Raw genomic sequence first — 27,938 nt, 5'->3', positions numbered from 1 at the left:
CGTGATCATATCAATACATGCGGAAAAAGCTTTTGACAAAACACAACATCCATTCCTATTAAAAACACTAGAGAGCAAAGAAATACATGGAGTCTTCCTTAAAATGACAAGTAGCATCTACCTAAAACCTTCAGCAAGCATCATATGTAATGGGGACAACTAGAAGCAGTTCCAGTAAAATCTGGGGTGAAACAAGGATGTCCATTATCACCACTGTTTTTCAATATCATACTGGAAATGTTAGCTTTTGCAACAAGAGAAGAAAAAGAAATTGAAGGTATTAGAACAGGCAAAGAAGAAACAAAGCTATCACTCTTTGCAGATGATATGATGATATACTTAGAGAATCCTAGAGAATCAAGTGAAAAAACTACTTGAAATAATAAACAACTTTAGCAAAGTTTCAGGCTATAAAATAAATCCATATAAATCATTAGCATTTCTTTATATTATCAACAAAGCCAAATAGCAAGAGATAGAAAGAGAAATTACATTTAAAGTTACTGTACACATTATAAAATATTTAGGAGTCTACATACTGAAACTCAGGAAGTATATGAACAAAATTACAAAACACTTTTCACACAAATAAAGTCAGATATAAATAATTGGAAAAACACCAGTTGCTCATGGGTAGGGAGAGCTAATATGATAAAATTGACAATTCTCTCTAAACTAATTTACTTATTCAGCGACATACCAATCAAACTACCAAAAATTATTTTATAGAGTTAGAAAAAATAATAAGATTCATTTGGAAGAACAAATGGTCCAGAATACCAAGGGAACTAATAAAAAGACATGCAGGGCAAAGTGGCCTAGTCATTCCAGATCTTAAATTGTATTATAAAGCAGCAATTATCAAAACTACTTGGTACTGGTTAAGAAATAGAGTGGTGGATCAGTGGAATAGATTAGGTATGCAAGACACAGTAGTCAAAGACTACAGCAATCTACTATTTGATAAATCCAAAGACCCCAGCTTCTGGGAAAAAAAATCCCTGTTTGGCAAAATTGCTGGGAAAACTGGAAAAGAGTATGGCAAAAATTATACATAGACCAAAACCTCACACCATATACCAAAATAAAATCAAAATGGGCTCATGATATATATATCTGTGTGTGTGTGTGTGTGTGTGTATACATATACACATACACACATATATATGTAAATATATATATATATACACACATACACACATATAACTATTATATATACATATATATGTGTGCGCGCATAAACAAATAATTAAATAAATAAATAAATATATATGTAACTATAAGCAAACTGGGAGAGCATGGCATAGTTCACCTATCAGATTTATGAAGAACAGAAGAATTAATGATGAAACAGGAGATAGGGAACATTATGAAATGCAAAATGGATGATTTTCATTCCATTAAATTGAAAAGTTTTTGCACAAACAAAGCCAATGCAAACAAGATTAGAAGGGAGGCTGAAAGAGGGCAAACAATTTTTACAACCAGTGTCTCTGAAAAAGGTCTTATCCTCTAAAATACATGGAGAATTGCATCAAAGTTATGAGAATGCAAATCATTCTCCAATTGATAAATGATCAAAGGATATGAACAGGCAGTTCTCAGATGAAGAAATTAAAGCCATCTATAATCATATGAAAGAATGCTGTAAATCACTATTGATTAGAGAAATGCAAATCAAAACAGCTCTGAGCTACCACATTACACCTAACAGACTGGCCAGCATGAGAAAACAGGAAAATGATAAATGTTGGAGAAGATGTGGGAAAATTGGAACACTAATGCATTGTTAGTGCAGGTGTGAAATGATCCAACCATTCTGGAGAGCAATTTGGAACTATGCCCAAAGGGCTATAAGAATGTGCATACCCTTTGATCCAGGAATTGCACTTCTAGGACTGTATCCCAAAGAGATCATACAAATGGGAAAAAGATCCACATGTGCAAAAATATTGATAGCAGCTCTTTTTGTGGTGGCAAAGAATTGGAAATTGAGAGGATACCCATCAGTTGCGGAATGGCTGAACAGCTTGTGGTATACGAATGTAAAAGAATACTATTGTGCTATAAGAAAGGTTGAGCAGACACACTGTAGAAAAACCTAGAAAGATTTTCATGGACTGAGGCTGAGTGAAGTGAGTGGGAACCAGGAGAACATTGTACACAGTAATAGCCATGTTGTGTGATGACTAAAGTTGATAGACTAAGCCCTTCTCAGCAATGATCTAAGGTTTAAGAAATCTGCAAACATCTCATGATGGAAAATGGTATCCATATCCATAGAAAGAAGTATGGAGTTTGAATGCAGATCAAAGCATTCTATTTGCTCTTTTTTTCTTCTGTTTTCTTTTGTTTTCTCTTTCTTGTGGTTCCTCCCATTGGTTCTAATTCTTCCTTACAACATCCCTAATGTGAAAATACGTTTAATAGGAATGTATATATATAGCCTATATCAGATTGCATGCCATTTTGGGGAGGGAGGTGGGGAAGGAGGGGGAGAAAAATTTAAAACTCAAAAGCTTATGGAAGTGATTGTTGATAAATCAAATCACACACACACACACACACACACACACACACACACACATATATATATATATTCATAAAAATTTTATTTTGTTGACCCATCATTTCTTTCTTTCTGGAAACAATCAGGGTTAACTGACTTGCTCAGGGTCACACAGGTACTAAGTATCCTAGGCACATTTGAACTCAAGTCCTCCTGACCCCGATACTTTATCCACTGCTGTCCCTGTAATTTCATTATTGTTGACAACTACCTGTGTGAAGACTTCCTCCACCTAAGCAGATAAATATTCTTCTTTAAACTATAGTCTTTCCTAATACTTCCTAGTTGCCCCAGAACCTGAAGGATTAAGTCACTTATCCCTGGTGACAAAACTGACATGTGTCAGAGGCAGGATTTGAACCTAGAACTTCCAAGACTGCAACATAATAATAGAATTTAAATAATGATAATATATTATAAACCCCAAAATAATAGATAATAAAATAATAAAAGCATGTGAGGGGCAGCTTGTTTTAGCACAAAGAATCTTGGCTCTTAAATCAGACTACCTAGGGGACAGCTAGATGGCGCAATGGATAGAGCACTGGCTCTGGAATCAAGAGGACCCAAGTTCAAATCCAATCCCAGACATATAACACTTACTACCTGTATGACCCTCGGTGTCCTAGGTGTGACCCCATTGCCTAGCCAAAAAAAAAATTACTACCTGGGTTCAAATCACAAAGTCTCTTCATCTGAACAGAATTTGGCAATGTGTTACAGTGGATAGGCCAGTAAAGTTGGGTGATTAATTTCATTTAAGCTCTCTGTGCCTCAGTTTCCTTAGTTGTAAGTGACGAGATTGGACTACATAATCTCTAAGGTTCTTTCTAGTTCTATATCTATTATTTTATGAAACAATGGCACAAAAAAAATCCAGAACAGCTTCCTTAACACGCTTCAGATACCAAAGCCCAAAGCACAGATTACAATCTTTCTTTAGGCCAATAATTTCCCCCTGCCACTCAGACACTATGAGGCTTTAAGCATCATAGCTCTCAACATATACCATTTTCAGAAATAATTTCCTATCCTATCTTGCTTTCCATAAAGAAAGAAGAGGGGCAGTGGTGAACAGTGAACAGTTTTAAAATAATTGGTTATGGTATCTTTCTTCTAAGATATTTAAATATGTCTTCCTTCTATTTTATATTCAGGCACTGAAAGTTAGGGTCATCAACTACAATTAAAACTAATACACAGAAATCTGTACTCAAAACTAGAGTTCAATTTGGAAGTAGTAGATGATTACAAATAGCTAATATGTAGTTGTCCCGATAACATTCCATTGAGCTTTGAAATAACTAGGTAAATTTCAATTCAAAGAAGTTGTATTCTAGAATGAAACAAATCTCCTTTGTTTCATTCTAGAATACAATGAAACAAATCTCCTTTGTTTGTTTCTTTGCCTTTTGTTTGATTCTCTCTTGAATTTGATGAGAAACAGCAGCATTGACTGTGGCTGGTCTTTAGTATAGCACTTCACCAATCTAATTAGGAAAGTGGGTAGCAGTTCCAAAAGAGACCTTGGACAATCAAGGGAAGATTCAAATCAAGTGCCCAAGCATGTTAAACTAAGTAAATTTTGATCTTTGATTCTGTTGTAATTTTTTTTCTAAGTATGAGATTTTAACTTAAGTTCTTGTTGGATATAGCTGTTTGCCTCATGACTTCTGGCCAAATGGACAAACCTTCACTTTGCTTCAATGTACTCTGGCCTTCTCATATGCTCTTTTTATCTGAAAAATTTCTAGGCAATATGGTGCAGTGGATAGAGTAGTAGACTTGGAGTCAAGAAAGACCTGAGTTCAAATCTTGCTTCAGACATTTACAAGCTGTATGGCTATGAGTAAGTCACTTAACTTCTCAATCTTATAACCTCATCTGACATTACTACTACTACTGCTGCTACTACTACTACTACTACTACCACCACTACTACTACAGTTTCACAATCAGAGAAAAGGAGGTACTTACCATCATGAATGTATCAGACATTTGGAGACACCTTCTAGAGGCAGTTCAATACCCTAAAGTAGCATAAAACTACCAAAAAAAATCTGAAGCATTTCCACATCTCCCAGAAATCTAACCAGTGACAGACATATTGTGTTTCTCTTGTTCATAGTTTATATCCACTCCTGGAAGGCAAATATACTGCATATCCAAGTAGACTACCTCACATACACACATTTCATCAAATGTTATTGGGTACTGTGAAAATTTCGTATTAAAGCAAACATGACAAGATGGAATTGAATTAATTTTCAGCAGTAGTCTGGAGATTTCTGTGCTCAGGCAGGCTTCTCTGTCTATGCTGTAGGCTGGTAAAGAACCCATAGGTAAGGGAAATTTGGTGTTTGGTGGGTTCCTCTACCTGCACTTGTGACTGAATTTACTCTTTCCCACTCTCTTCCCCCCTCCATTTCATTGACTAATATACTGACTTCACCATGACAGCACCACAGCTAGGCAAAACTGTAGTCAGCTGGGGTTTCAGAGCACTTAAAGGAGATAACCAATTCGAGAAAACAAGCAGCACACTGGAACAATCTGGCCCCAAAACTTAGCACTCAAATGCACTTAGCACTTTCCCATTTACTACTGATTTCAGTGGCCAAACTCAATGGCCCTTTCTTAGTTTTCATCCTTCTGGACCATTTGCTGCATTTTGATAATGTGTTTTATCCTTTCCTCCAGGATATTCTCTCATCTCTGGATCTTTTGTTTGACTTTTTTGCTGCTTCATCATTTATATTCTTCATTACCTAAATGCAGGTGTCCCCCCAAAAGCCCTGACCTAGGTCTTCTCCTCTTTTCACTGTACACTCTCTCTTGGTGATCCCATCACCTCCTCTGGGTTCAGTAATCCTATCTATGTAGTTGACTCCTGAGTCCATGTATGTAGTTTTGCTTGTAGCTTGAGCTTCAGTCACACTTCACCAAATGCCTGTTGGACACTTCGAACTAAATGTACTGTAGCAATCTCAAAAATTAATGTGTTCAAAACAGAACTTATCTTTTCTTAAACCTCTCCATCATTCTAGTCACCCAGCTTTACAGCCTCAAAGTTACTGCTTCATTCTCTCTCACACTCATATCCAATCAGTTGCCAAATGATGCAAATTTACCTCCATTACATTTTTCTGCATCCGTTTTTTCTCTCCCTACTGACATAATAATCATCTTAGTTCAGGCCTTTATAACCTATGATCTGGATTATTGTAATGGTCCCTTAATTGTTCTCCCTACCACATTACTCCCAAACTTAGTAAAATTCAGCATTTCCTTAATACCTCTAGAGTCAAATATAGCTAGTTAGTATTTATATAGTCTTTTAAAATTTGCTAAATACTTTATAGATATTATTTTACCTTCACAGCAACCCTGGAAGGTAGGTGCTATTAGTATTTCACAGATGAAGAAACTGAGGTGACAAAGGTCAAGTGACTTGTTTAGGATCACTCAGCTCGTGTTTGAGGTTGTATTTGAACTCAGGTCTTCCTCTAGGCCTAGACCTTCTACAACACCTCGCTGCCCAAAATATAAGTATAAACATAAATTCTGTTAGGCACTAAAAGTGCTTAATAACTTGGTTCCAAACTCTCTTTCAATCATTGTCCATTACTCCTATCTGCTCATACCATGCCAAACTGGTCTTTTTGATGTTCCTTATAAAAATTTTGTTTCCCATCTGTACTGGACTCCACCTGTGTCTGGAATAAACACTTCTCACCTCTGTCTGGCATAATTTCTGGTTTATTTCAAAGTTCAACTCAAGTACTAGTTTCTATATAAGACTTTTCCTGGTGCCATCAGCTATTAGTGTTTTCCCTTTAAAATTACTTTGTGTATACACCTTCATATGTATATGTTGTCTCCTTTGGCTAGATTATAAGCTGTCTGAAGCCAATTTTGCTTTGGTCATGTGTCCTCAGTGTGGTAGGCACTCAACACATGCTTATTTATTGATTATAGAGGGATGCTTCATATCTTTTGAGGCAAGAAAGTCAGGAAAAAATTAGGAGGATTATACCACTCTTTTCCCTTGGTCATGATGAAAAAGGGTGGAGGGTAGGCAGAGAAGAACTGATTTTATGGATTGACTTTTTCTGAGTTTTTTTCTTCAAATCCTTAATGTTTCAACCTTTTTTGTTAAAATTGTCCTGTTAATCACTTTCTGACTCCCCTCCCATTTTGCTATTGGATGTTTACCTGATGTTCACCTATAAGGCTGCCTTAGCTTTCTTGTGGAATGTGGGATGTACAGTTCAGTAGACTGAATCCTTGGTATAAGTACCCACTGGTATGACAGAACTGGCCCTAAACAGGTTTTAGTCCCTTCCTTCAATCCTACACAGCCACACTTGCTGGCTTCTTGCCTCAGTTCTTTTCTTGGTTCTCCTCCTTTTCTTGTTACAGATTGATAGAATTTTTATCTGCAGCTTTTTCTTTTTCTCCTGATAAGCTCCTGGAGGTTAAGAACTGTTTAATTTTTGTCTTTTTGTCTTTAGCTCTTTGTGGCATGCCTGGCCATAGGAAATGATTGATTGTTGTTTGTTGATTGATTGATTGATTTTATACTTTCTGCCAGTGAAACAACCACAGCTACTTAAAAAAAAATAACTATGTCTACACTCCTATACAAAGCACTCTGCTCTGTGCCAAGCAACTTGATCATATGACTCTCTGGTTTTGACCCCACTGGCACCACTTATATGCTGGCTATAGAACTTTATGTAGGGAACTGTCAATGAGGAATCCCTCTTTACCAATACAAATTGGCATCTACTTTGCAGATGTTGGCTGGAGCAGTGAGAAGTTAAGTGACTTGCCTAGAGTCAGAGCCAGTATGTATCATAGGCAAGATTTGAACCCATGTCTTCTGAACTGTACAGCCTTTAGACTTGTGGAAGTAGGTCCACTGTTTTGGAGAATAGAAGCAGCAACTTCTCGGAGCCTCACTGACTGACCTCTAGTCACTTGGAGACGTGCCCAACCTGAGAAAAGGATATAACTAGCAATTCCAGTTTTATACTGGAATTTAGCTTGAAACCATGTGCCTTTGGTGCCTATCTGGTGGCTTTGAGAAGAGGATCTGTGATATCCTGGCCCTGGGAGCTTTAGACTTGTACGTGAGATATGGCTGTGGTAGCTGCCTCCAGAGAGCCATCTCCAGGCATCCCTGATCTATATCTTGCCACTGGACACAGATGGCTCTGGAGGAGAAAGTGAGACAGGTGACCTTGCACAGCCTCTCTCACTTAAATCCAATTCACTTTCCAGTCATGGCATCATCTTCCTGATGTCATGACAAACAACAATAACAACAACAGCTACCTCTAAAGGTCTTCACTGGCTTACATGACCTGTACTGCTCTTTGGGAAAGCTTCCAATGGGGTGGAGGAGGGAGTATTTGATTCTTCCTGGACCACTCCCTGGTGACATACATGGTGGGAAGAAGTATGTAGGGCATATATCCTCTGAGAAACACCTGTCTGCTGTCACAGACTCCTGTGTTTTCCCTGATTTCTCTTGAGATCTGCCCACCTGCTGACACTAACCCTAGGATCACAACACAGCACTGGGGAGTTTTGCCTCTCCATTGAGGAGCATAAAAGATCAGGCAGTAGCCACTCTTATCCACTACTCTTACCACCTCTTGCCATGCCAAAACAGAAGCTGGATACCCACTTCTGGGGAGAACCAGCTCAGCACCCATTCTCAGTAGGACTGGGTCATGCTTACCCACTGATAGGGACTCAGGACTCCCCCCCTGCCACAGCAGAAAATCTAAATGCCCATGAAATAGGCACTCTAACATCACTCCAAATCTCCCTTTCCTCACAATAGACAACTTAGAACACCACCTATCTACTGACACTGACCCCTGCCCCCCATCCTTCATGTGGTTTGAACAGTGGGATCCCATTCCCCAGTAGCAGCTTAGTCTGATCCTTTCCTGGGTGGCAGTCACTCAGAAATGCTTCCCCTGCTTCTCTGCCAACTGACCTGAGTCTTCTCAGAATATCTTGAAACCCCATCCCTCCTGGGCACCAAGAAAAACCTTCATGTGCACCAAATAAACAAATAGCTCTTCTTTACCCATTCTTCTAAATCTTCATTGATAAATCATTATATCTCACATGGGCCCACGAATTTGTAATATTTTTTAATCTTTTTTAAAAATACATAGACAAGGGACCTGTAAGAACAAAACAAACCAAAACAAAAACCTGGGGCTATCATGCTTCTGGAATCCAAGATTGTCCCTCTTGCCATTACTTCATAGCTCCTGGTGGTGCTGTTAATTTTCTTCACACAGAATCTGAAGTTAATCTTACTTTGGACTCACATTGGTTCTCCACCTGTGTAAATCCAGAGAAGGCAGAAATGCTGTCCCTGGACAGCATGTTCTGAAAAGAATATGTGCTTATGTCTCATATTCCCTACTTTGCCAAAACTTAGGCCACCTACCTTAAGTGAATCAACTGACAATCTATTAGAGCTAGATTATGCAATAAATAGGTTTAATCAATGACAAGAAAAATAGTATAATAGATTGAACACATCCCAACATCATCTAATGATCATGTTTTCCCCTGGTCAAGTGTTCTTTTAGGTTTCTACAGTTGGGGTTACATTTAGGGACAAGAAAACTATGTCACCAGAGAAACCATTTTCCTTATTCTAGAAAAGATGTGGAGAGATATCCCTGGTGGGGCTTTGTAGCTTTTTGATTGTCTTATCTTCTCCACCATGGGGAGAAAAATTGTCCTTGCTGATACATAAAAATTTCCTCCAATAACTACAACTCTTTGTGCCAAGAAATAGGTAAGTCCAAAGTAATGACAGATTATTATCAGTGAAACTTACCTACTAGGTTTCGTTCTGTGAAAGGGTTTTAAAATTTTATTTGTACGAAATTTGTTTGTATGAAAAATTTGTTTTTTAAGGCAAAGTGAAGACATTTTAGTGGCTTTATCTTTCTACATTTCAATTAAGAGAAACAATCTCCAAAGATTCACTAGGTCATATTATTATGACAATTTTTCTCTCATAGAGGTAAAAGTGGAACCATATATTAAGGATATTTGAAAATGCAAAAAAGGGTTGGCATATTTAATTAAGTTTATACAAGAAGACTGCATAGTAGGTTGAATAAAGAATTAGCTTTGGAATCAGAAAGACCTAGGTTCAAATCCTGCTTCTGACACATACTAGTTCTGCAATTCAGTAAAAGGCTTTTGACTCTCATTGTCCCCTCCTCCTACTCTCTCTGAGTTCATTGGATCACAGATTTAGAGATGGAGGGGACCTCAGAAGCCTTCTAGCCCAACCTCCTCATCTTGAGAGAAAGAACTAAGGTTAAGGCAATTGCCAGAGTAGTAGAAGGATTTGAACTCAGTTATCAAACTCCAGATCTAGTGTTACTTCCATTGAATCTTGAAACTGCTGATTTGGAATGGTGGTGGAGTTTTCAAAACAGGAGTTTTCTACACTAAAAAATCCATAGGTCTGCATAAAAAACCAAGAAACACTTTTTAGTCATTTAAATCTACACATTTTTATTCCATACACATCCATGAAGAACACATATGCTTATTTTGTCTGTTCATTAATAATCATAAAACAATAATTATTTTAGCTTAAACAGGTGCAGATATATCATTACAACTGTTGGCATGGTGACTTTTCCAAATGGGGGCATAGCAAAGCCACTCAGATTATCTCCATAGCACTGATATTATTTTATTAAGTAAAGAAAGGAAAAAGAAAGTGACAGAGAGGAAAAAAGAAAGAAGAAAAGAGAAGCAATAAAGCAAGGCTTAAAATTTGTAAGGGATTACTGGTTCCAAGGTTCATATTTACTCAAAGTCCTTGAACACGTTTTTCTATTGATTACCCAATCTGTTTTATAGTACAGTGAGACAATTTAATGTCATTTTAGTTTAGATATGAGGCCAGGCAACCCATAGTATAGCCTGCTCTGTACATTTTCTGTATTTTTTTTTCTTGAACCAATAATGTTCAAATGGTTGCCTTCATTGAGATGAATGAACTAACAAACTTTGGTTACATAATAGAGAATTACCTCCTTAAATCATACTCCTGCTTTGGCATTCTCTCCCAACCTGTTAGTGGTACCATAAAACTATGCTAGTGCTAGGAAATGAGTGCACTTGCATTAGAGGCTTTCTATTTCATGATACATAGAATCATAGATTTATAGCCAGGAAGGATAATACAGGCTATTTTTTCTAACTCATTTGTTTTAAAGATGAAGAAATTGAGGTTCACAGAGATTAAGTGACACTCCCAAGGTAATGCAAGTATTAGCTGCAGAGCTGGGTTTTGAGCCCAGGTCCTCTGACTATAACCCATGACTCTTTCCTGTATATGACATACATGAAAGAAATTGAATTTGACTTGTGCTTTGACTGAATGTTTTGGACAGCAAAACACTTTATGATAGAGTTTTGTAATCCTATGAACTTATTGATTGAAATACTCATGCCAGGATTCACATGAAGACAATCCTATTTGGGGAGAAAAAAATGGATTTTCAAATGTCTAGACATGTTCGGGTGCTTCTGTATTGACCCTTCAGTTTATGCCTCTCTGAGAAACTTACTTTCATCTCCTGTTTCAAATTCAAACTTCTGGCTGTAACCACTGTATCCTGATGCAGTCCTCACTCGGATGTGAAATATGTATTTTGTGGCTGGCTTGAGACCTGTGATGATAACACTGGGGGCCTTGGATCTTGTAGAAGAATAGCTGAGCTGTTCATGCTCCTGGGGAACAGAGGGAAAAAAAGGAAAGAAGACACAAAATGGAGTTACATTAGTTTTTCAGGAGTCACATTCCAAAGCAAAGCTCAGTTGGTGGTTACTCTGAATGTCAAGATCAAACAAGGTGCAAACATGGTTTTCCATTACTTGGAAATTTATTACCATCATGATGTATATGAAATGGTCTTGATTTGGAAACGTGTTAAGAAAGCTGATTTCATTGCACATCAAAATGTTAATTTCATTTTTGGTTGGGTGAGCTGGATTTATATTCTTCATAAAGGATGGGATTAGTGTGAGAGCATGTTCAAACACAATGGTACCTGAAGGAAACTGGCAGAATGGGCAACTGAGGAAATCAATCAACATTGGCAGAGTAAAAAAAAAATGATAAATGTGGGAGAATTGAAGGACCCACTACTCACTTCTACCCTCAGGTAGTGCCAAAATGCCGGCGCTATCCGTGGGTAGACCTGTGGGTGAAAGGAAAAATCAATTAATTTTTTAAAATTGGAAAACTTCTATCCTGACCTAACTGCTATACTTGTGAACTTATTTCTCCCCTACTAGCAGCAAGAGTTGTGTGTACTTAATTGGAGATACAACAAAGAAAATCGTATCACTTTGGGAATACTGCCCGCTAGCTATGACTGTTTGTGTTTTCAGTATTTGCAGGTTAAATGATCTATGTGAGGCCGGTTGGTTTCTTTTTTTGAAATCCATCTTATGAACAAGAATTAAAAGCATAAAAAGGATGAAAGACTTGCTCATGGTCACAGAATGAATCAGTGGCAGGGCTGGCGACTTTAGGCCCAGTCTCCTGCATTAATTGTCAAATAACTCTGTCTCTCTTATCTCACTAAGAGGTAATCGATTTGCAAAATCATACTGCTGGGTTTGGTTCAAGTATTTAAACTTGCTATCTACTACAGACTCAGAACAGAACATTCAATTTCATCTGTCCATATTTGAGCTCATAGCAATGAAGGAGTATAGGCTTTGTAGGTGTCTGAAAAGGTTATTTTGTTCCTATGGTTTTGTTTCAGTCTTTATTTATTTATTTATTCTTAATATGAACCCTGAAATATGATTGTAGGTTTGGATGGATGATTCATTCAAATTTATCCTAGTCAGACTTCTTTAAAATTCCCTCCACAGGTTTTTTTATGGGTCAAAGATGTTTTTGTTGTTATTCATTTGTTTCAGTTGTTTCTGACTCTTTGTGACTCCATTTGGGGTTTTCTTGGCAAAGACACTGGAGTGGTTTGCAATTTTCTTCTCCAGATCATTTTACAGGTGAGGAAACTGAGGCAATCAAGGTTAAGTGACTTGCCCAGAGTCACATAGCCAGTGTCTGAGGCCAGATTGTGCTGGCCTCAATTCCAGGTCTGGTGCTGCATTCACTGCACCACTTAGTTGTCCAAAGGAGGTTAGTCAGGCAAAAAGAGAATATGATGAAACATACAATGTTAGAATTATTTTGCTATCATGTTTCAGGACTGGGAATTTTTAAAGCATTTCCACCAAATATAGTTTTAGAATTTTTTTTTGGAGTTTACTCATTTTATTACCTCCCATTACATGTAAAAACAATTTTAAACAGTTTTTAAAGGTTTGAGTTCCAAATTCTCTCTCTCCTGATGGTCCCCCTCCCTGAGACAGTAAGCAATCTGATGTAGATGATACATTTGCAATCACGTAAAACAGTTCCATATTAGTAATTTTGTGCAAGAAGACTCAAAGTCTCTTCCTGCCCATTCCATTCTTCTTTTTTTTTGTATTTCTTTTTTTTTGAGATTCATTAATTTATTTATTTTTAGTTTTCAACATTCACTTCCACAAAATTTTGGTTTCCAAATTTGCTCCCCATCTCATCCCTCCCCCAACCCCAAGACAGCATGCACTCTGATTACCCTTTCCTGTAATCTGCCCTCCCTTCTATCTCTCCCCCCTCCTCTTATCCCCTTCCTCTTCTATTTTCCTGCAGGGCAGCATAGATTTCTATACCCCATTGCCTATGCATCCTATTTTCCAGTTGCTTGTGGAAACAATTTTTAACATATGTTTTTAAAACTTTGGTTTCCAAATGTTCTCCTTTCCTCTGTCCCCAGCCATCCTCATTGAGAAGGCAAGCAACTCCATACAGGTTATACTTGTGTAGTCATGCAAAAACACTTCCATAGTAGTCATGCTGTGGAAAACTAACTATATTTTCCTTCATCATATCCTGCCCCCAATTTATTTTATTCTCTTTATTGACCCTACTCCTCCTCAGAAGTGTTTGCTTCTGATTACCCCCTCCCCCAATCTGCTTCTCCCTCTATCATCACCCCGCTCTCTTATCCCGTTTCCCTGTATTTTCCTGTAGGGTAAGACAGATTTCCATACCTAATTGAGAGTGTATGTTATTCCCTCCTTAAGCCAAATCCAATGAGAATAAGATTCACTTATTCCCTCTCATCTTCCCCCACTTCCACTCCACTGCAAATGCCTTTTCTTGTCTATTTTTTGTGTGATAATTTGCCCCATTCTACCTCTCTCTTTCTCCTTCTCCCAGTATAATCCTCTCTCACCCCTTAATTTTATTCTCCAGATATCACCCATTCAACTTCAACTCACCCTGTGCCCTCTATCTATCTGTCTCTCTCTCTCTCTCTCATCTTTCTAATTTTTTCCTTCCAACTACCCTAATACTGGCAAAGATCTCATGAGTTACAAATATCATCTTTCCGTGTAGGAAAGTAAACAGTTCAATCTTAATAAGTCCCTTATAATTTCTCTTTCTTGTTTATCTCTTCATGCTTCTCTTGAGTCTTATATTTCAAAGTCAAAATTTCTAATCAGTTTTGGTCTTTTCATTAAGAATGCTTGAAAGTCCTCTATTTCACTGAATTTTCATTTTAACCCTGAAGGATTATACTCATTTTTGCTGGGTAGGTGATTCGTGGGTGTAATCCTATCTCCTTTGACCTCCGAATTATCATATTCCAAGTCCTCTGATCCCTTGATGTAGAAGCTGCTAAATCTTGTGTTATCCTGATTGTGTTTCCACAATACTTATATTGTTTCTTTCTGGCTGCTTGCAATATTTTCTGTTTGACCTGGGAACTCTGGAATTTGGCTACAATGTTCCTAGGAATTTTCCTTTGTGGATCTCTTTTAGGAGGTGATCAGTGGATTCTTTCAATTTCTATTTCACCCTCTGGTTCTAGAATACCAGGGCAGTTTTCCTTGATAATTTTTTGAAAGGTGATGCTTAGGCTCTTTTTTTGTTTGTTTGTTTGTTTTTTTTATCATGACTTTCAGAGAGTCCAATAATTTTTAAATTATCTCTCCTGGATCTATTTTCCAGGTCAGTTTTTTTTCTAATGAGATATTTCATATTGTCTTCTATTTTGTCATTTGTTTAATTTTGTTTTACAGTGTCTTGATTTCTCATAAAGTCACTAGCTTACATTTTCTCCATTCTAATTTTTAAGGAATTATTTTTGTCAGTGAGCTTTTGGACTTCCTTTTCCATTTGGCCAGTTCTGCTTTTGAAGGCATTCTCCTCATTGGTTCTTTGGATGTCTTTTGCCGTTTGGGTTAGGCTATTTTTTAAGGTGTTTTCTTCAGTTTTTTTTGGTCTCCTTTAGCAAGCTATTGACTAGTTTTTCATGATTTTCTTGCATCGCTCTCATTTCTCTTTCCAGTTTTTCCTCTACTTCTCTTACTTGCCTCTCAAAATATTTTTTGAGCTCTTCCATGGCCTGGAACAAATTCATATTTTTCTTGGAGGCTTTAGATGTAGGAGCTTTGACTTTGTTGTCTTCTTCTGGTTGAATGTTTTGATCTACTTTGTCACTAAAGAAAGATTCGATAGTCTGACTTTTTGTGCAGTTTACTCATGATCCCAGCTAATTACTTGAGTTATAAACTCTTTGTTAAGGTAGGAGTCTGCTTCCAGTGTGGAGAATATACTGTCCCAAGCTTTAGGGGTTTTGTGCAGCTGTTTTCAGAGATAAATTCTAGGGACTTGTGAGTTTTCAGTTCTTCAAGGTGGTATGGTCAAGAACGAGATGTTTACTTCTCTTCTGGCCTGTGCTCTGGTCTATGAGTGACCACAAACACTCTTTTCTGTCTTGGAACCATGAGGAGGATTTTCTCTTTACTGCCACTACAAGTTCCACAATACCAGCACTCCTCCTTGCCACCCAGAACTGTGACCCAGATCCAAGCACAGACAAAGCAAAAGAATCCTGCCTTAGTGCAAGCAAAGAGATCCCTGCAATCCCCCTCTTATCAGCCACTTGATTCCCCCTCCAGTCTGTGGGCCTGAAGCTCCAGAAGCAGCCACCATCCTGGAGCTGTAGCTGGGACTGGGGCTGGGACCAAGCTTCTCTCTCACTGTGGTCACAGACTTTTCCTACTGACCTTCTAAGTTCTCTTTGTCATGCATGGGTTAAGAAGTCTGGGAACCACCACAGCTCCCTGTGATTCTTTCCTTTGAGGTCTGCTCCAGGTTTGCTGAGGCCTGGTCTTTGCCTGTGCACCCATGCTGAACTGTGTTTCTCTCCCAGCCTGGTGTGATAGACCTTTCTAATCAACCATCTAGGTTGTCTTGGGCTGGAAATTTGTTTCACTCTGTCTTTTTGTGGGTTCTGCTGCTTTAGAATTTATTTAGAGCCATTTTTACAGGTATTTGAAGGGGTTTGGGGGAGAGCTCAAGCAAGTCATTGCTTTTACTCCACCATCTTGGCTCCACCTCTGCAAAGAGGTTTGAGCCTCCCCCCTATAAGATCTATAATGTTAATAGTTTTATCCTCATATTATAGATGAGAAACATAAGCTACAAATAGACTAAGTGACTTAGTTACCTGGAAGGAAAGGCCTATGAGTGTCAAAGCTAAGATATAGATCTGAGTCTTCTGACTCCAACATCAGTGCTCTATTCACCATATTATGCTGCTACTGATGATGCTAATTTTGACCTGTCCTATGCACTTAATCATTTTCTTTCTTGGATTACAATTATTTTTCCACATTTCATATCCCAACTCTGCTGTAGTGTAAGCTCCTTGAGAGTATTCTTTCTTGTATATTCAACTTCTTGTATATTTTGTTGTTTTTATTGAGTCATTTAAATTGTGTATAACTCTATGTGAACCTATTTGGGGTTTTCTTGGAAAAGATACTGGAGAGGTTTGCTATTTTCTACTCTACCTTATTTTACAGATGAGAAACTGAGGCAAACAGGATTAAGTGACTTGCTTAAGGTCATGTAGCTGGTAAGGGTCTGAAGCAGAAATCAAACTCAGGTCCTCTTGATTCCAGGGCTGGTGCTCTATCCACTGTGCCACCTACCTGCCCTCCTTGTATATAGAAGGTACTTAATAAATGTCAGTTAAATTGAACTTGTTAGTATTTTCTAAATAACAAAACTTTATTAAACTTGTTTTACACAGAGAGATATGGTTAAAACATTACATTAAATAAAAAGATCAAAAAAAAAAAACAGTTGTGGGACATGGTAGCTCACAGGAATAATCCCAGTTATCTTGAGTTTGGGCAAGCTAAGCTATAGTAGGCTTAGCTGATTGTGTGTCCGCACTGTTTGCCATGAATACAGTGAGTCCCAGAGATCAGGGGGCAACCTTATTGCCTGAGGTAAGCAAATTGTCCTAGGTCAGAAGCTCCTGTGACTATGAGTGGTCACTGTAATTCCAGCCTGGCCAAGATAGAGAGACTTAGGCTTACAAAGAAAAACTAAAACAAGTAAACAAGAAACCTCAGTTCTATTCTTAGGCAAAATTAAAATCACAAACAAATAATCACTAGTTTATAATTTAAACCAATTGTGTATCATAAGTAACAGTTATCTTTGAGAAAAGGAAAATAAAAAGCGTGTTCAAAAATTTCTCAGAGGAGTACCTCAAACTCTCTACCTAGAGTAATTACAACAATATGTTTTGACAAATAAAGAAGCTATTTTATTTTAAGCAATATAATTAGTAACTCAATGATTTCATGAGACAAGAAGAAATATAAGAAAAAAGTCCAAAGATAGAAAAGTTAGAACAGGAAAATTCATTGACTTACATTTGCTCTGATCTATTTTTCTAGGAGTCGATTACCTAGATTATGTTTTTCATATTCTCTTCCAAGCTATTTAACATTCTTCCCTTTTTTCCTAAAGATTTTTTCCTCTCTTCTCTGTATTTTTTCCCATTTCTCTCTTAATGATCCTAATTCCTCTCAGTTAATTGGCTTTTCCATACAAATGACTTTCAAATATAGAAGTCTATACCTAATCTCTCTCTAGAGCTCAAATCCGCTCCCACCATCTACCTAGTAGATATTTCCTATTGAATATTGGAATACTTGATTGGGTTTTGGGATTGATCTGTTAACTATACTTGGTTTGTTGGAGGCTTGTTCTGGGGAACATACCAAATATTTCACTCTACATAAATTTATACTAGTATCAAAAGAGCCTTCATCTTCTAGGTTTTAACCAAAATAGTTAAATGTTCACTGAATATGAGCATATCATTAAATTGGGTTTTGATGCCTTGATGAAGAAAAATAAATAATAATAACAACAACCAATATGGTAATAAATCTTTGAGTCTCCATTTATTGTTTCTTTGATATGAGGGTGCAGTTTTAGAAGCACCATTTTAACTCTTCTTTTAGTATACTATTCTTTTTGGTAAAAAGTAATATTTTGACACCAAAAGTCTTATGTTTCAGAAAAAGTAAAAGAGATCTTAATATCTCTTCTTTTTTGCATGAGATGAAGATATTGTAATATACAAACTATGCCAGGAGAATTGAACTACCATCACCAATACCTTGACCCCTATTTACTCTCAAAGGCTAATGGGTCTAGCCCAGGGCTCTGACCCTAAGAACCTTTGGAAAAGCAATGTTTCCTGACCAGAGTCAAATGATTTGCTAACAGAAACTGATATGATTTTATCAGTGAAAATGACATTAAGGAAGAGACATCACAAATTGCTTTTCTTTTGTACCATAAGGAACCTAAGACCCTGAAATCTAGCTGATACCTTCCATCTCTCTCCCATTAGAATGTGAGCTCTTAAAGGGTAAAGGTTGTCTTACTTTTCTATTTCAGTCAACAATCATTTTCTTCATTCTTCATTGCCTTTTTGTAGCCTTTGACACTGTGGATCACCTTCTCCTTCTTAATGTTCTTTTCTCCCTAGGTTTTTGGTTCTCATTCTGGTCTTCTTTCCACCTATCTGATTGTACCTTCTTAGCCTCCTTTGCTTGATTCTCATCCAGATAATACCCTCTAACTGTAGGTGTCCCTTGGTGTTCTGTTCTGGGTTCTCTCTATATACTTGGTGATCTTATCAGCTCCCATGGATTTAATTGCAATGAATCAACATGAATCAATCAACATTTATTAAATATCTATTATGTGCCAAGCACTGCCCAAGTGGTGTGGATACAAAAAGAGGCAAAAGATAGTCCCTGTCCTCAAGAAGCCTGCAATTGAAAGGAGACAACATGCGAATGAATGTATACAAAGAAAGTTTCATATAGGATAATTTTTTTTAAGTGTCAGAGAGAAAGAAGTAGAATTAAGAAAGGGTGAGGGAGACTTCTCCTAAAATATGGGATTCTGGTTGGGACTTAAAGGAAGCCAGGAAGTCAGTAGGTAGAGATGAGGAGGAAGAGCAATCCAGGCATTGGGACAGACAGAGAAAATGCTTGGAATCAAGAGATGGAGTATCTTGTTCATGGAATAGCAAGGAGAACCATGTTACCAGATTGAGGTGTATTAGTGGAAAATAAAGTATAAGAGGACTTAAAGGTACAGGGGGCTATGTTATGAAGGGCTCTGAATGCTAAACAGAGTATTTTGTATATTATCCTAGAGGCAATAGAGAAGCATTAGAATTTATTGAGTAAGGAGGTGACATGAATAGACTTGACCTCAAGGAAAACCAATTTAGTGGCTGAATTGAAGATGGATTTGAGTGGAGAGAGACTTGAGGCAGGAAGACCAATCATCAAGCTATTGCAATAATCCAGTCATAAATTGATAAGAGCCCATACTAGGACAATGGCAATGTTAGAGAAGAGAAGGGAGCACATTTAAGAGATGATGCCAAGTGAAATCAACAACCTTGGCAGCAGATTGGATAGCAGGAATGAGAGATGGTGAGCTTGGTGTGGTCTCCTACAGTAATAGGGAAGGTAGGAGATGGGGGAAGTTTAGGAAGAAAGATAATAAGTTCTGTTTTAGACATTTGGAGTTTAAGATGTCTACTGGAAATACCGCTTCTAGGAGCCAAGATGGCAGAGTAAGAAGTAAGTCACTTTTACTGTCCCTTATTAACATCTGAAAGCCTAGAAAATATCACCCCAGGAAAAACCCTGAACAGCTGAACCAGAAGAAAGATGAGGTGTAGCAGTCCAATAGCCCAGGTAGCTTGAGGGATTAGTGGTAAAGGCCAATTTTGCCCTGGGTGAAGGGGAGCAGTAAAGAATGGGAGATGTCCCAGAAAGCTAGCTGAAAGCCCCACCTCAGCTTACCAGGGGAAGATCCTGAACACCAGGTGGTGGAGCAGACAAACACCAACACCAGGAGCCCAGAGTGCCTCAATGTAGGCAGGGGAACCAGTGGGAAACTAGCTCAGAAAATCACCACATGTTTTGGTTTTCTCTAGCACTCAAGTCTCCCAGTGCCTTAGCAAAACTCTGGGAAGTGCTACAAGGGCCCCAGGCAGGGAAACATCCCACAGCAGTGAAACATCCATCTGAAAGGAGCTGAAGAAAGCAAAAGGAGGGAAAGAAAAGGCTCAGGTAAGCAAGCATCCTCCAGGGGCCAGATTATCCAATCCTGCTTCTAAATTGCGGTGCTGGAGGACTTTTGAGAATCCCTTGAACAGCAAGGCGATGAAATCAGTCAATACATAAAGAAATTTATTCAGACTATTCACTGGAAGGTCAAATATTAAAGCTGAAGCTTGTGTACTTTGACCACATAAAGATAAGATGGGACTCACTGTAAAAGACACTGATGTTGGTAAAGATTGAAGGCAAAAGGAAAAAGGGGCAACAGAGCACGGGATGGATAGATAGTATTAGGAAACAATGAACATGAACTTAGACTTCAACAACTAGTGGAGAATAGAAGGTCCTGGCATCCCTATATTTCATAGGGTCATGAAGAGCTGAACACGACTGAATGACTAAATGACAACAACAATGATGACAAATAACTGTTAACATATTCCTTAACTTTTTCAGATAAAATAATCAAAATCTCTTTAGTATTCTCTTTTAAACTGCATTTCCTAGCTCTTTACTCATGTTTGTATCCTGCATCCATTTCAAGATCTTGGATATTGCTTTACAATAGTGTGTTTCAAATTTATTATGATACCCACCATGATGAGATTATGAGTTCAATAATCTTATAAATCTTACATGTGTCATTATGACTATTCTCATATTTTTTCATGTTACTCCTGTAGTAACAAAACATATTTGATTTGTAAGCCATTATGGAAGGAGGATCTTTTGAAAACCATCAATTGTTCACATTTAAAGCATAATTTATTAAAGTTTTATAGATATTGCAGCAGTGTACTGGTAAATCATCAATGAATCAGTCTGAAAAAATGTGTACTGGGCACACTTTGAAGTTTAATTTGAATTATTACCATTTTCCTCATCACATTCTCAAGTCTAGGGTAATCAACAAAACAATAAATCAAGTATTTGCTGATTTTTGACATGTAAAGGCTCACAATGAAAATTTAACAATTGACTGTAGTGAGCTGGTCTGAGCTGGTTCCAGCACACCCTTGGGATTTGGCATATGTTGGGTAGGGTACAGAGCCAATGAATTATATATAAAGTCTTATTGTTTTAAGAAATTACAATCTAAACTTGATAACATGAACATGTCTAAGTTACTTTTTTAAGTTCTTTCATGACTCAAGGTATATATACGTTGCTAAGTTGGGGAAATTTTTCTGGAATGTCATCACCCACTGTTTATTTATCCCAGAGTATAAGTATAATTATATATTAATTATATTACATATAATATATTTTATGTATTATACAATATATATACTTATAATTATACACGAATTATATAATTATAATTCCCAGAGCAATCATTTGTGAGGAAATATAAAAATCCCAAGAACCATTTCTGCAATATGAACTTGGTCATACCTTGCTTTTTTTTTTTTTTGAGAAGAGAAACTGATTCTTCATTGACTTCTGGAAAAGACCTTGTGTTTCACTGCTGATTTCAATTTGCTGCAGTGCTTGCTACCAAGTACTACTACATAAATTTATTCCCTAAATATTTAAAATGCATCAACTTATTTTTAGAGTTTCATGTATAAAATACATGTATAATCCATGTATAAAAATACAATAATATAAATATTAATTTTGTATATGAGATGTATTTTCTGTCCCATAAATGATGATACAAATGATCCTTTGACAGGAGGGCATGCATTTGAAATTGTTCTTCTGGTAGTGATGAATTTGTGCTATTCAATTCATAATTTTCTTCTAGTTTTTAATTACCCAGGAATTCATTTTGTGGCCATGGACAACAATAAGGCCAACTGGGAATGAAGGCCATCACTTTGGCCTTATTAATGTCATGCTGGCTAGCCTGCACAGCTAACCAGCCAGAGACTACTAATAATCCATTATCACAGATGAAGTACATTTTGATATTCCTTATTTGCCAATTTATATATAAAGTCTATGTCCAAAAGTCAGAGAAAAAGATAATAGGAAAAAAGGCATGAAATTCTGTAATCTTTCTTTGTGTGACATGTATGAGCTAAGCCAAAAAAAAAATAACAGAACAGAAAATGAAAACCATAATTCTAACACTAAATGAACTTTAGGGCTCAAAGACTCAGATAAGTTTCATATATTCTCAAAATGTGTTGCAGAATTCATATCAAGACAATATAGAGATTTTTGGCTCTAATGGTATAGCACAAGCCACTTTCAAGTCTTGAAAATATTTAAATAAATTTTTTCCTTTTAGTTATCCTAATATAAATTGATTCAACTTTAAAAATTTAAAGTATATAACAATTCAACCAAATCAAAGGTTGACCAAATCAGGAAAACCTGTGTCTAAGTCCTGGCTATGCTATAAAATGTAAGATGCAAGTGACAGTCTTTTATATTAATAAGCATTTACAAAGCACTTACTATGTGCCAAGCACTATGATAAGTGTTGGGCATTTAAATAAAGGCAAAAAGACAGGCTATGCCCCTTCAAGGAGTTTACATTATAATTATATTGCATTATAAGGGAACTGAAAAGTGAGTATGGGTAGACATAAGAGGCACGATAGCAAAGTCTTGAGAATGTAGGATGGTCGGTCTAGAGCCTTCCTCTAAATGGAGGTTCTGAAAAGAACTCACCAATAGGAGAAGGAGGTCACAGTGGAACAAAGAAAAGGTAACTGAGCAAAGGTGGCAAAATCTGGGGAAATGAATTATGGCTCATCTGGGGCCTTTTCTCAGTGTGGTGACTGAGGCATGGTGTCAGAGGCTGGAGAATCAATTTATAGTGATTAGTTAGTGCTACTTTTTAAGGCTGTAAGTTGTATGTAGGTTACTGATATATGTATCAGTGGAGTTAATTTCTATATGAGGAACTGCTTACACAGATGAACTTATAAGTCTTTCCTCCTCCAAAATAGAAAGAAAGGAAGAAAAAAAAAAGAAAGACATCTCTGATACTTATTCCTGTAACACCATTTCTCCAGTCATCACCCAAAGTCAGATTTTTGATATCTCTGACCTGGACTGTTATAATAGCCCCCCCCCCTTTCTGGCAATTGGGGTTAAATGACTTGCCCAGGGTGACACAGCTAGGAAGTGTCAAGTGTTTGGTCTGAGGCCGGATTTGAACTCAGGTCCTCCTGACTTCAGGGCTGGTGCTCTATCCACTGCACTACCTAGCTGCCCCTATAATAGCCTACTAATAGTAATTTCTGACTCTAGTTACTGTACTTCCAAGTCCGTTATATACATTACTGCTAGTTAGTTCTGAACATAATATCTTGCTGTACATAAACCCTCAGTGGTTCCCTATCATTTACTAAATAATATTATGGTACCTGGCATATACAAGGCACTTAATAAATGTTTATTGGATTGAAACAATGTTCAGATTCCTTCAACAGGCCTTCTACAAATGACAATAACACATTTCTCCTTATCGTCTTTCATAGTTCTTACCCACTAAACCAGGAGTGTGGAACCAGCAGCCTTGAGAACACATGTGGCTCACTAGGTCCTTAAGTGCAGCCCTTTGACTGAATCCAAACTTCACAGAACAGATCCTTTTATTAAGGGGATCTGTTCTGTGAAGTTTGGATTCAGTTAAAGGATTGCACTTGAGGACATAGAGGGCCACATGTGGCCTCGAGGCTGTAGGTTCCACGCCTCTGCAGTAGACAAACTAATTATTCTCTGTACTCTAAATGTTGTGTTTGCTGCTCCCTTTGCTTAGGATGTCATCTCTCCTCTATGTTCACTATATCACTTTTGAGTTTTATATAATTTCTACCCATTCTTCAAAGAGAAGATTGAATTTATTTATTTTTTCCTTATGGGGCCTTCATTGATTCTCTTCTGCCAAGAGAAGTAATATCTTCTTAATAATGATAGCACTTTTTAACTCTCCTACCATGCCATCACCTTCTACCTTATTTACCATTTGTGTGTCTTATCTCTATTACTAGATTCCTTAAAAGTATTTTTTTTTGGTATCTCCAAGGCCTACCACTGTGCCTTGTACACAGTACTTGCTTAATAAGTATCAAATGGATGAATACATATATGAATGAACAATTTAGATATTGTTAAGTATAATAGGGTATTTAGATGAGTACAGACTAACTTCCCCACTAGCAGAGGTAATTCTTTTGAAACCTTCACCGGATATCCTGGTGTTTGTAATTCTAGAGGGAAAGTACTCTCTACTAGCCCTGAAAAATCAGATAAGGGGTTCTTAAAGCATTGTCTGAGGATCCTCATAGGTCCTTGAGATACTTTGAGGATGACTCAAGGAGCAAAACTATTTTCAAAATAATATTAAAACATTTAATTTTAATATAGTAAATATTAATAAATACAAAACACATCAACCAATGTTCTTTGGTTGGAGTGGTCTTTAACATTTTTTTGTGTAAAGGGGTCACTAGACCAAAAAAGGTGAAGAATCTCTAGACTATACTATTGTGAATCTTGAACTGAGTAGCAGACTTCAGTTTGGCTTGCAAAATAAGAAAATTTTTGCCTTTGAAAATCATCAACAGGCGATAAAGAGAGGGAAGTGACAACAAGATTGCTATGGTGATGAAGATTCAGTCTTGGACTAAGAATTTAAGATTATCAGTGTGGCTTCAGCCAATAGTTCTGCTCACTGGAACAACTTAGACTGAAGCTACCAATTGCAACCACCTCTTTAAGAGCTGAAGAAAAGTTACAAAAGCTGTTATTCATTCCAACCTCCTCTCTTCATACCTGTTTGCTAACAGGTATTTCTATGTGATTTTTGTTGCTATTTCTTAAAGTGATTGTTATTTTCTGGTTGTTCTTTACATAAAAATTTGTGATTTATGAAGAACTATTTGTGCTGCCTTTCTTTATTCTATATGGGGGAAGAAGAAAATGGAAAAGCCAAAGGCTAGATGGAACATGTATAATTTTAAAAGGCCAGAGATTTAGGTCTCCAAAATGCTGTGATATCCAAATGGTGGAGTGAACAAAGAGCAAGTGCCCATTGGAACTTTCCTCTATGATGACATCCACTGATTACATATGTTTTTGAAATATATTACTTCATAGAGACTGAGCATCTGTGATACTGCTTCTTCTTGATTTTCCTCCTGTCTGTCCTTTATTCTCTCTTTTTTTTAATCAGGAATATCATCTATCTCCCACCTACTAGGTGTGAGCATTCCACTAAGTCTCTCTTTTTACATCTCTTGTCTCATACTCCGAACCTTGGTAATCTCATTCACTCCCTTAAGTATTTGATTGTCTCTATCTGTGAAGATAGATGTGGCTCAGGAATCACTCTAGATAGATGCATTTATCTCCTTCTTTGAGCTCTCAAAGGACAGTTTATAAAACATTACCATAGACTAATAGTGACAATGGATTTCTAAAAAAAAGTATTGATACAATTTATTTTTAAATCTGTTTTTGAATAGCTCTTACTTTTATGAAATTCTTCTCTACATTGAACCCAAATCTTTCTTCCTGTGTGAACAATTGAAAATCTGCTTGTTCTTTTTATAATAGTCCAAAGTAGCTATGATTTTTATTTTTCAACAAAAACTAACCTTATTTATTTAAGTTGAAAGATATTCTTATCCCTATTTACCAGTGATCATTAAAATTTAATTTCCCCAGTTTGACCCTCTTTAAACTAGTTTTATTGGACTAAATATTAATTAGAAATAATCTCTGAGGTACAGGGTTGTTTTCTATAGCACATAAGCCCCTAACAAACAAATAAACATGCACACACACACAACACACTGTATAAAATTTATGATAAATTATAGATATATTAATACTGATCAAAGAGGACAAACTGTCTATAGAATTTGTTTTAATTTTACAACTTCTTAATCATCATATATTATATTAGAAAAATAATCTTGCATTTTTACTTGTCATATTTTAAATTTTTCCTTAAACCTTCACATTCCTTAGTATTATAAGTAAAGCTAATAACAACAATAACACAAAGATTATTAAAAAGGAGATTGAAAGATATTAATTGCATAGGGCAAAATATTTAAGGAATTAATATTTATTAGAGTAATAATGATAGAAGAAGTTTTCCTATCTGAAATGGAGAAAATGAAAAGGAGAAATTAAAATACTTGTGTACTGGATGGGGATCCATCCAAATTCTTAAATTAAAAAAAAACTATAGAAAATCTGTCAGATCCTCCTGGTAATCATAATTGGGTAACAAAATAACTTAGCAACAAATGCTCCCAAGAACATATTTGTAAGTGTATTTTTATATATATATATATATATATATATATATATATATATATATATGTGTGTGTGTGTGTGTGTGTGTGTGTGTGTGTGTATATGTATATATATATGTGTATATATATATATATATGTATATATATATCTCTTATTCAGTTGTTTTCAATTATATCCAACTCTTCATGATCCCATTTGGAGTTTTCTTGGCAAAGATACTGCAGTGGTTTGCTATTTCCTTTTCCAGCTTATTTTACAGATGAGGAAACTGAGGCAATCAGGGTTAAGTGACTTGTCCAAGGTCACACAGCTTAGTAAAGATCTGATGCCATATTTGAACTCAGGAAGAGTCTCCCTGACCTTAGGCCCAGTACTCTATCCACTGTCCCACCTAGCTGCTATTTACCTCTCTCTCTCTCTCTCTCTCTCTCTCTCTCTCTCTCTCTATATATATATATATATATATATATATATATATATATGTATATATATACATATATATATGTATATATATACACACACACACACACACACACACATATACATATATATTACAAATAATATGTAACAATATAAATGTATAGAAATCTATCTATCTATTTGGAAATATATTGATTTCTCAGCTACCATAGCTCATATTCTAAAGTTGAAGACGGTGTCTTTTTTTTTCAAAAGTGAATAGAGTAATTTGGAAGAACAGAGCCACTAAAAACTAGGAACATAGTGCATGAGTAGCCATTTGATTAATTTCACTTCATAATGGAGTGTGGAGTTAGGAAGAGGAAGGGGATAAAAATGCATTAATTTTTAGTCTACTATGTATGCTAAGAGTTTTACAATTGTTATCTCATTTGAACTTCACAACAACTCTGTGAGCTAAATGCTATTATTATTCCCATTTTACAATTGAGGAAACTGAGACAAACAGAAATTTAGTGATTTGCCCAGGGTCACACAACTAATAAGTGTCTAAAGCTGGATTTGAATTCTGACCTTCCTGACTCCAGGCCCAGCATCCTATCCACTGTGCCACCTAACTGTGCTTCATGCTTCTGTACATTTTATAATATTTTATTACTCACTCCCACACATTTATACACATACATGTGTATACATAAATATAAAATTGTATGTTTTATATATATAATGAATGCATCCTCCCTGAAAACCCTTAGAATGAAATGACATTGGTTCTATGAGATATTCTGTTAAAATGATGTAGAATGGGCCATTAAATGTTGTTTCTTCAATTTTTTCCAGTGTTTTCATTTCCATTCCTCAAAAGTACATTCTTCAAATGTGAGAAAAATGATATACTAATCTCTGCAACAAAATTTGTTTTTCCCCATTGAGATTTTAAATCTTGACTTTAGTTAAACATTTTAAAGGCCTTCATTCTTCTTCCAAAACATTTTTGAAAACTGAGCAAGACTATTTTAACCACTAAGGATGAAAACATCGATGAGTTCTACTGGTAAAAAGAAAAGTAATTGTATTTTAATAGAAGAATAGACCATTTTGGTGGAAATATTGG

The 27,938-nt window shown here is 36.5% G+C and overlaps 1 protein-coding gene across 1 annotated transcript in view; it reads right to left on the bottom strand.

The window, feature by feature from the left end:
* Window positions 1–27,938, bottom strand: part of EPHA6 (EPH receptor A6) — a 1,178,244-nt gene that overhangs the window by 374,341 nt on the left and 775,965 nt on the right. The window contains exon 7 of the mRNA XM_020977959.2: window positions 11,206–11,368. Within this exon, the coding sequence (XP_020833618.1) occupies window positions 11,206–11,368 (163 nt within the window). The remainder of the gene's footprint in view (window positions 1–11,205; window positions 11,369–27,938) is intronic.

The sequence above is a fragment of the Phascolarctos cinereus genome, unplaced genomic scaffold, assembly GCF_003287225.1.
Source record: "Phascolarctos cinereus isolate Bilbo 61053 unplaced genomic scaffold, phaCin_HiC Scaffold_725;HRSCAF=1366, whole genome shotgun sequence".
In the NCBI taxonomy this organism is placed as follows: Eukaryota; Metazoa; Chordata; class Mammalia; order Diprotodontia; family Phascolarctidae; genus Phascolarctos; species Phascolarctos cinereus.
Note: the sequence above shows the minus strand (reverse complement) of the source record. Positions and strands in the feature narration are given on the sequence as shown.